Raw genomic sequence first — 11,669 nt, forward strand, 5'->3', positions numbered from 1 at the left:
TTCCTCCACTCACCTATCTATCCAAGTATTCACTGGGTACCTACTAGGTGCTGCTTACTTCTTGATAATGTTGGTGTATCCCAATTGCCAATCATTCTGATGAAACAGCATCCATAAACTTCAAAAAATTAATTCTCTTTTTTCCCCTGGACCCTGGCTTCTCAAGGGTATGGACAACAATCTACACATTTTTTTTAAATCTAAAGAGCCACCGCGGTATCCGGCAATGTGATTTGTGCATTTCAATAAACTTTTGAACTGAGATGAACTTCTGGAACTCTTGGTTGGTTTCGAAAGACATAAAAATTAACAAGATGGGGTTAATCCACACACAGGATTGCTCAATCTAAAATATAATAAATCGTTTAATTCAACTCAGAGTGGAATAAACCAGGAATGTACTACATACATGAGGGGAAAGGCGATAAACCAGAGAGCTTCCTTGAGCTGAAGGGGTTTACACTGGAGTTGGGAAGGCAGGTTAAATACACAACAAACTGTAACAGAAGAAGTGGAAAAGAGTAGATGATCCCAGAGGACCAGAGAAGGCTGGAAAGTATTACTGGCAAGATGTGTAGAGACTGGGGGCAAAGAGGACAGATTCCATCATGTTCTTGGTGGACAGAATAAAGTGTGCAGTCAAAGGGCCAGAGTATCCATTTTAGGGATTTAGTGGCCTGTTTACGGAAGGCCTGGAAAGGAATGCTAAGAATTTGGTCGCAGGACAATAATGAGTTTGCACGGGGGGAACAGTGACCTAATCAGGTCTCTGCTTTAGGAAGATTATCCTGGCAGCAGCATGCAGGCCCGTCTGGCAGGAGGTACTGAGCAGAGAAATACTGACACAATCAAGTGTCAGGACTGGGAAGACGCAGTAAGGACTGAGATGCCTTTGGAAGAAGCGTCCTAATAGCGGCTGCGAAAATCTGAGGGTTGCCTTAAATCACCCGGAAAGAGTACCAGGCTTTGTTAGATCGCCCCTTTCGACTGGATGGTCCTTGTGGACGATCTGATACATCTTTAAACACCCTGCTGGGTACACCACAGTGCCGTGCATACAGTAGGTGCCAAATAAATGTTCCTGAACGGATAAATACAACGGAATGAATAAATGGATAAATCAGTGTCTCTTCTACCATAGAATTCTATAACCAGACAGAGGAAAACAAAAGCATTGATAAGAGTCAAGCGAATTGGAGGCCCCAGATCTACTATTTGAATTGAATGCAGATTATCTATACCCAAGGTCAGCTGTCTCACATTTCACTATGCCCGGCTCCTGGCTATAATGAAAGCATCAAGGAAATATTAATAAATTGTACGGAGTTGAGACCTTACAAGTTCTCATCACCAGAAAAAAAAAAAAAACAACTTTGTAACTTTCTAAGGTGAAGAATGTTAACAAGACTTATTGTGATCATTGCACAATGTATACAAATACCTAATCATTATGTCCTGCACCTGAAACTAATATAATGTTAGTGTCAATTACACCCTAATTAAAAAAAAGAATTGTACTGAGATACACAAACTTTTTTTCAGCAGAGGATCTGTAATCACAAAACAGCTTTCACAAGTCTGTTTCCAGTGTATTAGAAACAGAGCCCCATTTATCTCTCTCTTTACTCTTTTTCTTATTCCACCGCTGTGAAATTGTCCTCCTTTGCCTATCAGTATTTTAGTAAGATGAGATATGCTTTCATTTATAAATGCAAAACACATACATTCTCCTGTGTCAAAAATAAACCCTAATAATTATGCCAAATCATCTTATCAATCGACTTGCAAATTAAGAGACGACAGGTATGAAAAAGAAGTTAGGTTGCATGTCACAAAACCAAATTTAAAGTCAGGTTCTACATTCAAGACACAATTCACTCATTAAATTTAGATATTTCGCCTTTAAACCTGTGAAAGCAATTAGTCTCCACGCAGGGCCACCTGTCAAATGCACGTTTCTATTCCTGGTCGATGTGTTTGCCTGGGTGAACATGATCATGTTAATCATTAATATCAATCCTAGATACAGGTAACCCTGGGGAGTTAAAATACCAACCTCATTCAGGCAGCTGAGTGCAGGGAACGGGCTGAGCCTCTTGAAATGGAACCAACTGGGTCGGCGGGGGCGGGGGGAGGAGGCAAAACGTGAAATCCCACAGGGCAGAGAATAGGAAATTTACTCAGTCGCCCAAGTCCTGGACAATCCCAATCCTCCAGGACAAAAGTCACAAAATCCGAGAGAGGGAGGGGTTCCCACACATAGTCCACTGCAGCCTCTGTCCCACGTGCAGACCCCCCCCCATACGGTCACCACAGAATCAGCCAACACTAACTTAAATGCTTCCAGTGGCAAAAAGCTGGCCACTTTTCCAGATAGGTTATTCTATGCATGGACAACATTTTAGCAAGTTTTTCCTCTAAGTTGAAAAGTGATGCCCTACTCATGTGTGGCTCTGTTTCTAAATCTGGGCCAAGAAGGCCCTCTAAGGGCTTCCCTGGTGGCGCAGTGGTTGAGAATCCGCCTGCCAATGCAGGGGACACGGGTTCGAGCCCTGGTCTGGGAAGATCCCACATGCCGCGGAGCAGCTGGGCCCATGAGCCACAATTACTGAGCCTGCGCGTCTGGAGCCTGTGCTCCGCAACAAGAGAGGCCGCGATAGTGAGAGGCCCGCGCACCGGGATGAAGAGTGGCCCCCGCTTGCCACAACTAGAGAAAGCCCTCGCACAGAAACGAAGACCCAACACAGCCATAAATAAATAAAAATAAATAAATTAAAAAAAAAAAAAGTTAAGTCTTTAAAAAAAAAAAAAAAAGGAAGCAGACAGAAAACCGATGGTCATGTCAGCAGCTGAGCACACCATGTGGGCCCCTGACTGCCTTCCAAAGCCAAAGAGAAATACCATGTCACTCACCAGTCAGCCACAGTTCTCCTCTCCCGCTACCACTTGGTATGAAAAACTGGGAAGCTGATGGTGAAGTCTGTGCTCAAAGAAGCAGCTGGTAAACTCTGATTTCAAGAGAAAATGGATTCAGAATGGTCAAAGCATCTGTGGCAAGTATTTTTTAAATTGCATGATTGTTGCACAAAAGATACTTGCTAAGGAATTTTCACCACAGTCATTAAAATCGAGAACAACAAGAGAAGATTCCCAAGGGCTAAAAGGCTTACATTACTAAATGGTGCTGGCTGGAAAAGTGGCACAGCTGTGCCAGAGGGGACCCGCCCCAGCCCCAGGGTGGGTGCCCAGGGCATCTCTGGAAGCAGTGCTCTCTGCTGGCTTTGCATGAGAACCCGGCATATAAGCTGAATTAGTATCATCATTGTCAAAAAGATTATTCTAATTCCGGTCTAATGATCCTAATCTAAAAATTTTATACTCAGAAACTTTGTTCTGTGCTGGTCTTTAGATCTTATTATTTAAAGGTCACCCCTGTATCCTCTCTTCACTCTGAAGATCTTTCATCAAACTCTGACCAAAATCATCACAATAAAATTCAAACGTTAACAATTTAATCGCTAATCCTTCTTCGATCACAACTTTTTTTTAATAAATTTATTTATTTATTTATTTATTTATTTATTTTTGGCTGTGTTGGTTCTTCGTTTCTGTGCGAGGGCTTTCTCTAGTTGCGGCAAGCGGGGGCCACTCTTCATCGCGGTGCGCGGGCCTCTCACTGTCGTGGCTTCTCTTGTTGCGGAGCACAGGCTCCAGACACGCAGGCTCAGTAATTGTGGCTCACGGGCCCAGCTGCTCCGCGGCATGTGGGATCTTCCCAGACCAGGGCTCGAACCCGTGTCCCCTGCATTGGCAGGCAGACTGTCAACCACTGCGCCACCAGGGAAGCCCCGATCACACTTTTAAGAATTTTTTTTAAAAGGAAAAGTTTTAATGAACCTAATAAATGTGGGCTTTTTTTTTCTAATGTCTTAATGTTTGAGCAATGAGCTACTGTTCTTTTTGTCATCTAATGAAACAATAATAGTTTGCATGCAGTTTTTTGGAAGTAGATATAAATTGATGAACATGGCACAGAAATGGCTTACAAGAAAACAGACACCAAACTATTGCTCTGCATTGCTGGGATTACGGTGGTTTTCAGTGTTCTTTTTCTTGTTTGTAGTTTTCTGTGCTTCCTGTAACGAGCACCCACTACTTTTGGAAAAAGAAAAACGAATAAACAAGAAAAAAAAGAATAAGAGAGACAATTGAATTAGGGATTGTTTCTGCAGCACAGAAACCTGGCATTCACCCTCCCTCAGGTGCACAGACTTTGCCTGATGGTCCATTTCTGGGGGCATCTCAGGTGAACAGTGAGGTCCTTGCGGAAACGTCCTGGGTCCCAGCCCTCCCAGGTAACCATGACACCAAAAGCCTCAATCCCAGTTTACCCCTCTTGTGCCATCCTAAGGGTCCTGGCAAATTTATGTGTTAAAATAAAACATTCATGCAGACTCTATTTAGTCTTGAGATCTCTGATGAGTTCTTTCTTTTTCCTTTTTCTCAAAGTGTTGATTCAATACTCTATTTTTTAAGGGGATCTCTGATGAGTTCTTGTGATATGTTCTTTGAAGGTTTTAGTACGTTTTTTCTCTGCAAATTTTCACGGCTTATTTTTGCAAGAAGACAGCTTAAAATGGGATTTTTTTTTTTACATAGGGATGAAAACAATTAAGATTATTTCAAAGTCTCTTCTGCCAAGGCTAACAATTCACTCATATTTTGGAGTCTATAAATACGTAGGGTATATTATTATCAATTGTTCTAACACAGGTCTGCTCTGAACTACAGCTCATCTGCATAACCTCAGTTTGGCCAGTGGTTGAGAACACAGCTGTGAGAGGCACCCACACCAGGGTTCTAATCCTAGCTGTACCCTCCACAGACACATGACCTTTGGAAAGAAGCAGGGTGACCCTGCATCTCAGCTTTGTACAGGGAGAAGATTATAAGTATCTACCTTACAACAGTCTGGGGCGGATTTCATCACAGCAATTCCTGATAGACTGCCTGCGACACCGTAAGCGGTAAAAAAAATTGCAGATGTTCTTATTCCTCTTGGTAGCAGTGACGTCTTATATTCGTGCAGTGACTCGCAGGCTTCAAGGAGCTCTCAGATCTTTTACCTCATTTGAGTCTCAGGCATCTCTATCAGTCCAAAAAGCTACTGTCCCCATTTTATCTTTTTTTGTAAACAGATGACGAAACTGAGGCTCAAGATCACAGAGCTTAGAAAGCAGCTCCAGGCCTCTCTTTGCTCAGTGCCAGGTCTCAACTGACCCTCAAAAGACTTCATGTGCCATGCCTGAACTTAATAAGATTAAATTTCCTTTAAAAAAAACTCTGGGGCTTCTCTGGTGGCACAGTGGTTGAGAATCTGCCTGCCAATGCAGGGGACAAGGGTTCGAGCCCTGGTGTGGGAAGATCCCACATGCCGCGGAGCAACTGGGCCCGTGAGCCACAACTACTGAGCCTGCGCGTCTGGAGCCTGTGCTCCGCTACAAGAGAGGTCTAGATAGTGAGAGGCCTGCGCACCGCGCTGAAGAGTGGCCCCTGCTTGCTGCAACTGGAGGAAGCCCTCGCACAGAAACGAAGACCCAACACAGCCAAAAATTAATTAATTAATTAATTAATTAAAAAGCCAACGTTTAAAAAAAAAAACTCTGCTATTCATACTTTAATCAAATCAAACTGGTTTTTCCACACCACTCCAAATTAATTAGGTTTTGCTTAGTGAAAAGAGCAACTAAGGTTATTATTTAGAGCTTACTATGTATCTCAGCTCTGGGCTGGGGGTTCACGTCCACGGCCACATTTAAACCCATAGGGACCCTATGAGGTACCACTGCCATTGCCCCCATCTCATAAATGGGGCAACTGAGGCACAACTAAGTCCAGGATTGAGATGCAGGCTGACTGCCTGATACCCCAGCTCTTAAGACTCCGGTATTGTCCAGATCGCATTTGCCCAACTGACCATACATTTCGCAAAGTGCTTTCACACACAGCAAGTCTATGGGAGCGGATTGGGGGGGTGGGAGTGGAGGAGGGAATGGGTTCGCAGTGCTCTCTTCTACATTCGAAGAAATCGAGGCTCAGAGATGTTAAAGGACTTGTCAGAGTTGCCCGGCCCTCTTCTGGCGCAGCAAGGACACACACTCCCGGACTCCAGACCTCATTCTCTTCCCAAAGTCTCAAATTCCTTTGCATGTATTTTAAAAGTGAGATGGTAGGAGACGTCCTGCCGTTCCTGACAAGCAGCTGTGCACTTAATGGCCTAAGTGTCAACCCTGAGCGTTGACAGCGTGACCCGTACTCGGGGCGGTGGAAGCGGAGGGGTCGCTCCGAGCCGGGCGTGGGCGTCACTACGGCCGAGGTAAACGGGAGGTGAAACTGCTCGCCGAGCAGCCACTTGGGGCGGGCGGTGCCAGCACCACGTTCCTCAACCCACCCCAACCTCCTCCCTCCAGGTCCCCGATGGGGTGGAAGCCGAGACTCGGCCCGGGGTCGGGACGCGGTCTCGGCACCGGGCGCCCGGGCGTCCCCTGGCCCGCGGGTGCGGGCGCACGGCGACCCGAGGCTCGGACGGCGCAGTCCCCGGGCGCATCCAAACCCGAGCGCGCCCCGGCCGCCTTCCTCGGCCACCGGGACCCGCCCGGGCGGGTCCGACCGGCGCTGCTGCCAAAACTGCGGCTCCCGGGATCTCAGCACGGTCTTCGGGGAGGACCCGGCGCGACAACGACCCCAGCGCGGCGCGCTACGCGCCCTGCCTCAGTTTCCCTCACCTCCCAAGGATGCATAAACCCAAGATGTTAACAGCGGCGCAGCCCGGACCTGCACGATTTCCAGACGGAAGAGCGCACCCTCCCCGCCGGACCCCCGCCCCGACCCGCCGGGCGGCCGTGACAGCACCCCTACCTGCGCGGTGGCCCCCGCCGCCACCGGCCGGGGCGCCCTGGGGACCCCCGCCCAGCATGCGCCCCGCCGGCTCCTCCCGCTCTGCGTCCTCCGCCTCCAGCTCCGCGGCGGCCGGCGGGCTCCGTGCGCCCCGAGGCCCGCGGCGCGGGAAGCGAGCGGCCGCGCCGGACGGGAAGTGGGGAGGGGGCTGGCGAGGAAGGGGAGGCTCCTTCCTCCTCCCGGGCCGCGCGGGCCGTTTCCTCCCCAGCCTCGGCCCCGGCACACGCGCGCGCGCGCGCACACACACACACACGCACACATACGCGCACACACACGCACACATACGCACGCACACAAGCACGCACACACACACACGCACACATACGCGCGCACAGACGCACACAAGCACGCACACACACACGCACACAAGCACACGCAAGCGGCTGGGGCGGGCGGGGCCGGCGGGCCCACAGCCTGCGTCCCGGACCTCGGCAAGTTTGCTTTTCGCTCTCGCCCGTCTGCTGGACGAAAACGAGAGGGGAAGTGCGGTGGGGAGAACGGGTGCTCCGAGAAGGAGAAACTGGGAGGCCTTCCTGGGGCGGGGGACCGGGCGGGTCTACGAGGGTGCCTCGCAGACAAAAATTAGGGAAGTGACCAAAGGGTTGATGGAAGAGATGGAGGGGAGGAGAGGGCCGGGGGGAGGAGAACGAGGGGAGACGACGGACCACACTGGGAAAGAGGGGGGCGAGCAGTTCAACAGGAAATGAGGATCCAACTATTTGAATCTTCTGGCAGCACTGGACTGGTCCCAGATGCCCCTCTCCGCTTCGGGCAACCATCCCAGGACACAGCTGCGATCCGTGCCCAGCTCGACTCCCCTCCTCCTCGGTTCCTTCAAGGGGGCTGCTGGAGCATCCCTGACGCCGCACCTGTCAGACACGGTTCTTGCCCTTAAGGGGCTCCCCTCCAGCGGGGAAGAGAAATATGTGCGTATGAAACTAAATAACAGCATTTAGTGGAATATGCCACGAGCCAGAGGTTTGGCACAAAACATTGCAGAAGTTGGGGGTAAGAGGGAGTGTCGTGAAGAAGGATCGGAAAGGCTCTCTGGAGGAAGGGAAAGGATCTTGCTAGAACTACAGGAGGGTCAAGGTCCTTCACGAGATAAGAACTGTGTCAGTGAAAACACCTGGATGTGCTTAGGAGTCGGAGAGTTGTGGGACGGAATGAATATGAGCGTGGATGTGAAGCATGTGGGAAGATGGTGGAAGGAACAAAAAAGTTGGATCAAGCTGAATTTAACGGTGTAGACCACGAAGCTGAGAGCTGGACTCAGTGCTGTGGTTTGAGAGATTAGGAAAAAGCTCTGTTTGTTTAGCTAGTTGACAGAAACATGGGGCAAGAGGTGACCTACACTAAATGAAGTGGAAATGCCAGAACTGCCCTGGTATACTAGAAAGGAGTTATCTAAAGGCTTAGGGAGGTTGAAGTATTAGAGTGGATTTATCACATGTAACCTGCTTACTCACTCCGAGAGGGTCCAGAGGACACACCGTTCGCCGTGACTCTGAGAAATAACTTTGTGACCCAGCATCGTTGGTCAACTCTTCTCTGTAGGTCAGAAATTATAGTGGGAACTATGCCACTGCAGTGTGGGTCCTTAAATGCAATGAGGATAATTGGACCCCAGAGTAGCTGGGGCCACATGGTGACAATGAATCACCAAAGGCAGGGTGGGCATGGTTTCTGTAATGGACAGCAGAGTCAAAGCAGCAACCGGAATAGTCTGACGGCCACAAACCTATGGCATTGGCCGGTGAATCATGGGGTTCTTCGATGAGGATGCTACTAAATTCTTACTTGATCTATATGAGCAGAAAAGTTCTAGGTCAAGGGAACAAAAGCCGAACTTTAATTACCAAAACAGAGAGACTCCATCAATGCCCAGACTTGCGTCAGTTTGCAGACCCAAAACTCCTTGAACGAAAGAGATGTCTGTCTCTTCCAGGAAAGACCTCGCAACGGTGCCAAAAAATATATACTATTAATATTTCTTCAGCCTTCCCCAAAGGGACATAGGGCCTTTTACTCGGGTGACTGTGCGCTGGGGGAGAGGAAATAATCAGACTTCTCAGGGATTACTGGACACTGACTCTGAACTGACCCTGAGTCCAGGAGACCCACTACATTACCGCAGTCCACTAGCCCAAGTAGGGGCTTATGGAGGTCAGGTAATCAGTGGAGTTTTAGCTCAGGTCCATCTCCTAGTGGGTCTCTGCACTCATCCTGGGGTTATTTCTCCAGTTTTGGAATGCATCATTAGAACGATACTCAGCAATTGGCAAGATCCCCACCATGGCTCTGGGACCTGTGGAGTGAGGGCTGTTTTGGTAGGAAAGGCCAAGTGGAAGCCACTACAAACTGCCTCTGCCTTCAAAAAAAGTTAACCAAAGGCAAGACTGCATTTGTGGAAAGACTGCCGAGATTAGGGCCTCCATCGAGGACTTGAAAGATGCAGGGGTGGTGATTCCCAGCACCTCTCCATTCAACATGCCCATGTGGCCTGTGCAGAAGACAGATCGGTCTTGAAGAATGACAGTGGATTATCGTAAATTTAAGCACATGCTGATTCCCCTTGCAGCTGCTATACCAGCTGTAACATCACTGTTTAAGCAAATTCATACATCTGCTAGTATCTGGTATGCAGCTATTGGTCTGGGAAATGTTTTTTCTCCATACCTGTTTGTGAAGACCACCAGTGCAGCTTTCTTTCAGCTGGCAAAACCAGCGGTGCAGCAAAGACTGCTCTACCTCAGGGATAGATCAGTTCTCCAGCCCTACATCATCATTTGGTCAAGCAGGCACCCTATCGCCTTTCTCTTCCGGAAGACTTCACACTGGTCCATTCCATTGATGATGTTGCGCCGATTGGTCCTAGTGAGTGGGAAAGACTCGCTATTCTAGGCTTACCGGTGAGACGTTTGTATGCCAGAGCGTGGAAGATAAATCTGACAAAAATTCTAGAGCCTTCCATCTCAGTGGGATTTCTAGAGGTCCGGTGGGATAGATGAAGGATAAGTTGTTGTATTTGGCCCTTCCTATGACCGGAAAAGAGACACAACACCTAATGGTCCTCTTTGGGTTTGGGAAGCAACATATTCCTTATTTGGGGGTACTACTCAAGTCCCTTTCCCAAGGGACCTGAAAAGCTGCCAGTGTTGAGTGGAGCCCAGAAAAAAAGAAGACTCTGCACCACGTCCGGGCTGCCCTGTGAGCTGCCCTCTGCCATCTGAGCCACGTGGTCCAGCAGATCCAGTGGTCAGTGGTGGTAGCTGCTGGTGGAGGCTGGGTCAGTCCCCTATAGGGGCGTCACATCACAGACCCTGAAGATGACAGGGCAAAGCCCTGCCATCCTCTGTGGATAAGTACTCTCATTCTGAGAAACAGCCTTTCGCTTAGTGCTGGGCCTCAGTACTAACTGAACATTTAACCGTGGGCCAGCACATCACCGTGCAAGCTGAACCGCCCTTCGCGGGTGCCGTCTGACCCACAGGCATGAATCTGGGCATGTGCAGCAGCACTCCATCATCAAATGCAAGTGGTACATGTGAGATGCGGCTCAAGCAGACCTGGAAGGCACAAGTAAGTTACATGAGGAAGGGGCCCAAATGCCCAGGGTCCCCACACCTGCTACACTACCTTCCCTCTCGCAGCCTGCACCTGCGGCCTCATGGCCAGTTCCCTAGGATCAGTTGACTGAGGAAGAGAAAACTTGGGCCTACTTTACAGATGGTCCTGCATAATATTCAGGTACCACCCAAAAGTAGACAGCAGCTGTACTACAGCCCCTTCTGAGATATCCCCGAAGGACAGTGGTGAAGGAAAATCCACCCAGTGGGCAGACCTTTGAGCAGTGAACCTTGCTGTTCAGTTTGCTTGAAAGGAGAAATGGCCAGAAGAACAAGTATATGCCAGTTCAGGGACTGTGGCCAATGGTTTGGCTGGATGGTCAGGGATTTGAAAGGAACGTGATTGGAAAATTGGTGACAAGGAGATCTGGGGAAGAGGTATACAGATAGACCTCTCTGAATGGGCAAAAAACTCGAAGATACTGTGTCACAGATAGATGCTCTGGTCTCAACAGAGGAGGATCGTAATCCTCAAGTGGATAGGATGATGCCGTTCTGTGGGTACCAGTCAACCTCCTTCTCCAGCTACACTTGACATTGTCCAATAGGCTGATGAGCAAAGTGGTCATGGTGCCAGGGCTGGAAGTTATCTGTGAGCTCAGCAATACAGACTTCCACTCACCAAGGCCAACCTGACCACGGCCACCGCTGAGGGTCCAAGCTGCCAGCAGCAGGACCAACAATATGGCAGCCTTCCCCAGGGTGATCAGCCCGTTTGCTACTTGGTGGCAGGTTGATTATGTTAGACCACTTCCATCATGGGAGGGGCAGCATTTTGTTCTTACTGGAGTTTGATAATTACACTGAATACAGATTTCCTTTTCCTGAACACAACGCTTCTGCTGAAACTACCATCCATGGACTCATAAAATGTCTTATCCACACAGCATTGCTTCTGATCAAGGATGTCACTTCACAGCAAATGAAGTGTGGCAATGGACCCACACTCACAGAATTCACTAGTCTAACCGTGTTCCCTATCATCCTGACGCAGCTGGCTTGATAGAACAATGGAACGGCCTTTTGAAGACTCACTTACAGCACCACTAGGTAGCAGTACCTTGCAGATCTGAGCAAGGTTCT

At 48.9% G+C, this 11,669-nt stretch overlaps 1 protein-coding gene across 20 annotated transcripts in view; it reads right to left on the minus strand.

The window, feature by feature from the left end:
- The window catches only part of DISC1 (DISC1 scaffold protein), a 346,324-nt gene extending 338,875 nt beyond the window's left edge, over window positions 1-7,449 (minus strand). For 5 of the 20 annotated variants that reach the window (XM_082407603.1, XM_082407605.1, XM_082407604.1 and 2 more), the window contains exon 1: window positions 6,919-7,402. In XM_082407603.1, coding sequence (XP_082263729.1) covers window positions 6,919-7,240 — 322 coding nt within the window. In that variant the 5' untranslated portion in view covers window positions 7,241-7,402. Of the gene's footprint in view, window positions 1-2,913; window positions 3,009-6,918 lie in introns of all 20 variants that reach the window. The other 15 variants (XM_082407593.1, XM_082407597.1, XM_082407590.1 and 12 more) reach the window with 13 other exon arrangements.
- Between the last annotated feature and the right edge of the window lie 4,220 nt (window positions 7,450-11,669).

Source organism: Balaenoptera borealis (genome assembly GCF_965194805.1).
Source record: "Balaenoptera borealis genome assembly, chromosome: 10".
Classification (NCBI taxonomy): Eukaryota; Metazoa; Chordata; class Mammalia; order Artiodactyla; family Balaenopteridae; genus Balaenoptera; species Balaenoptera borealis.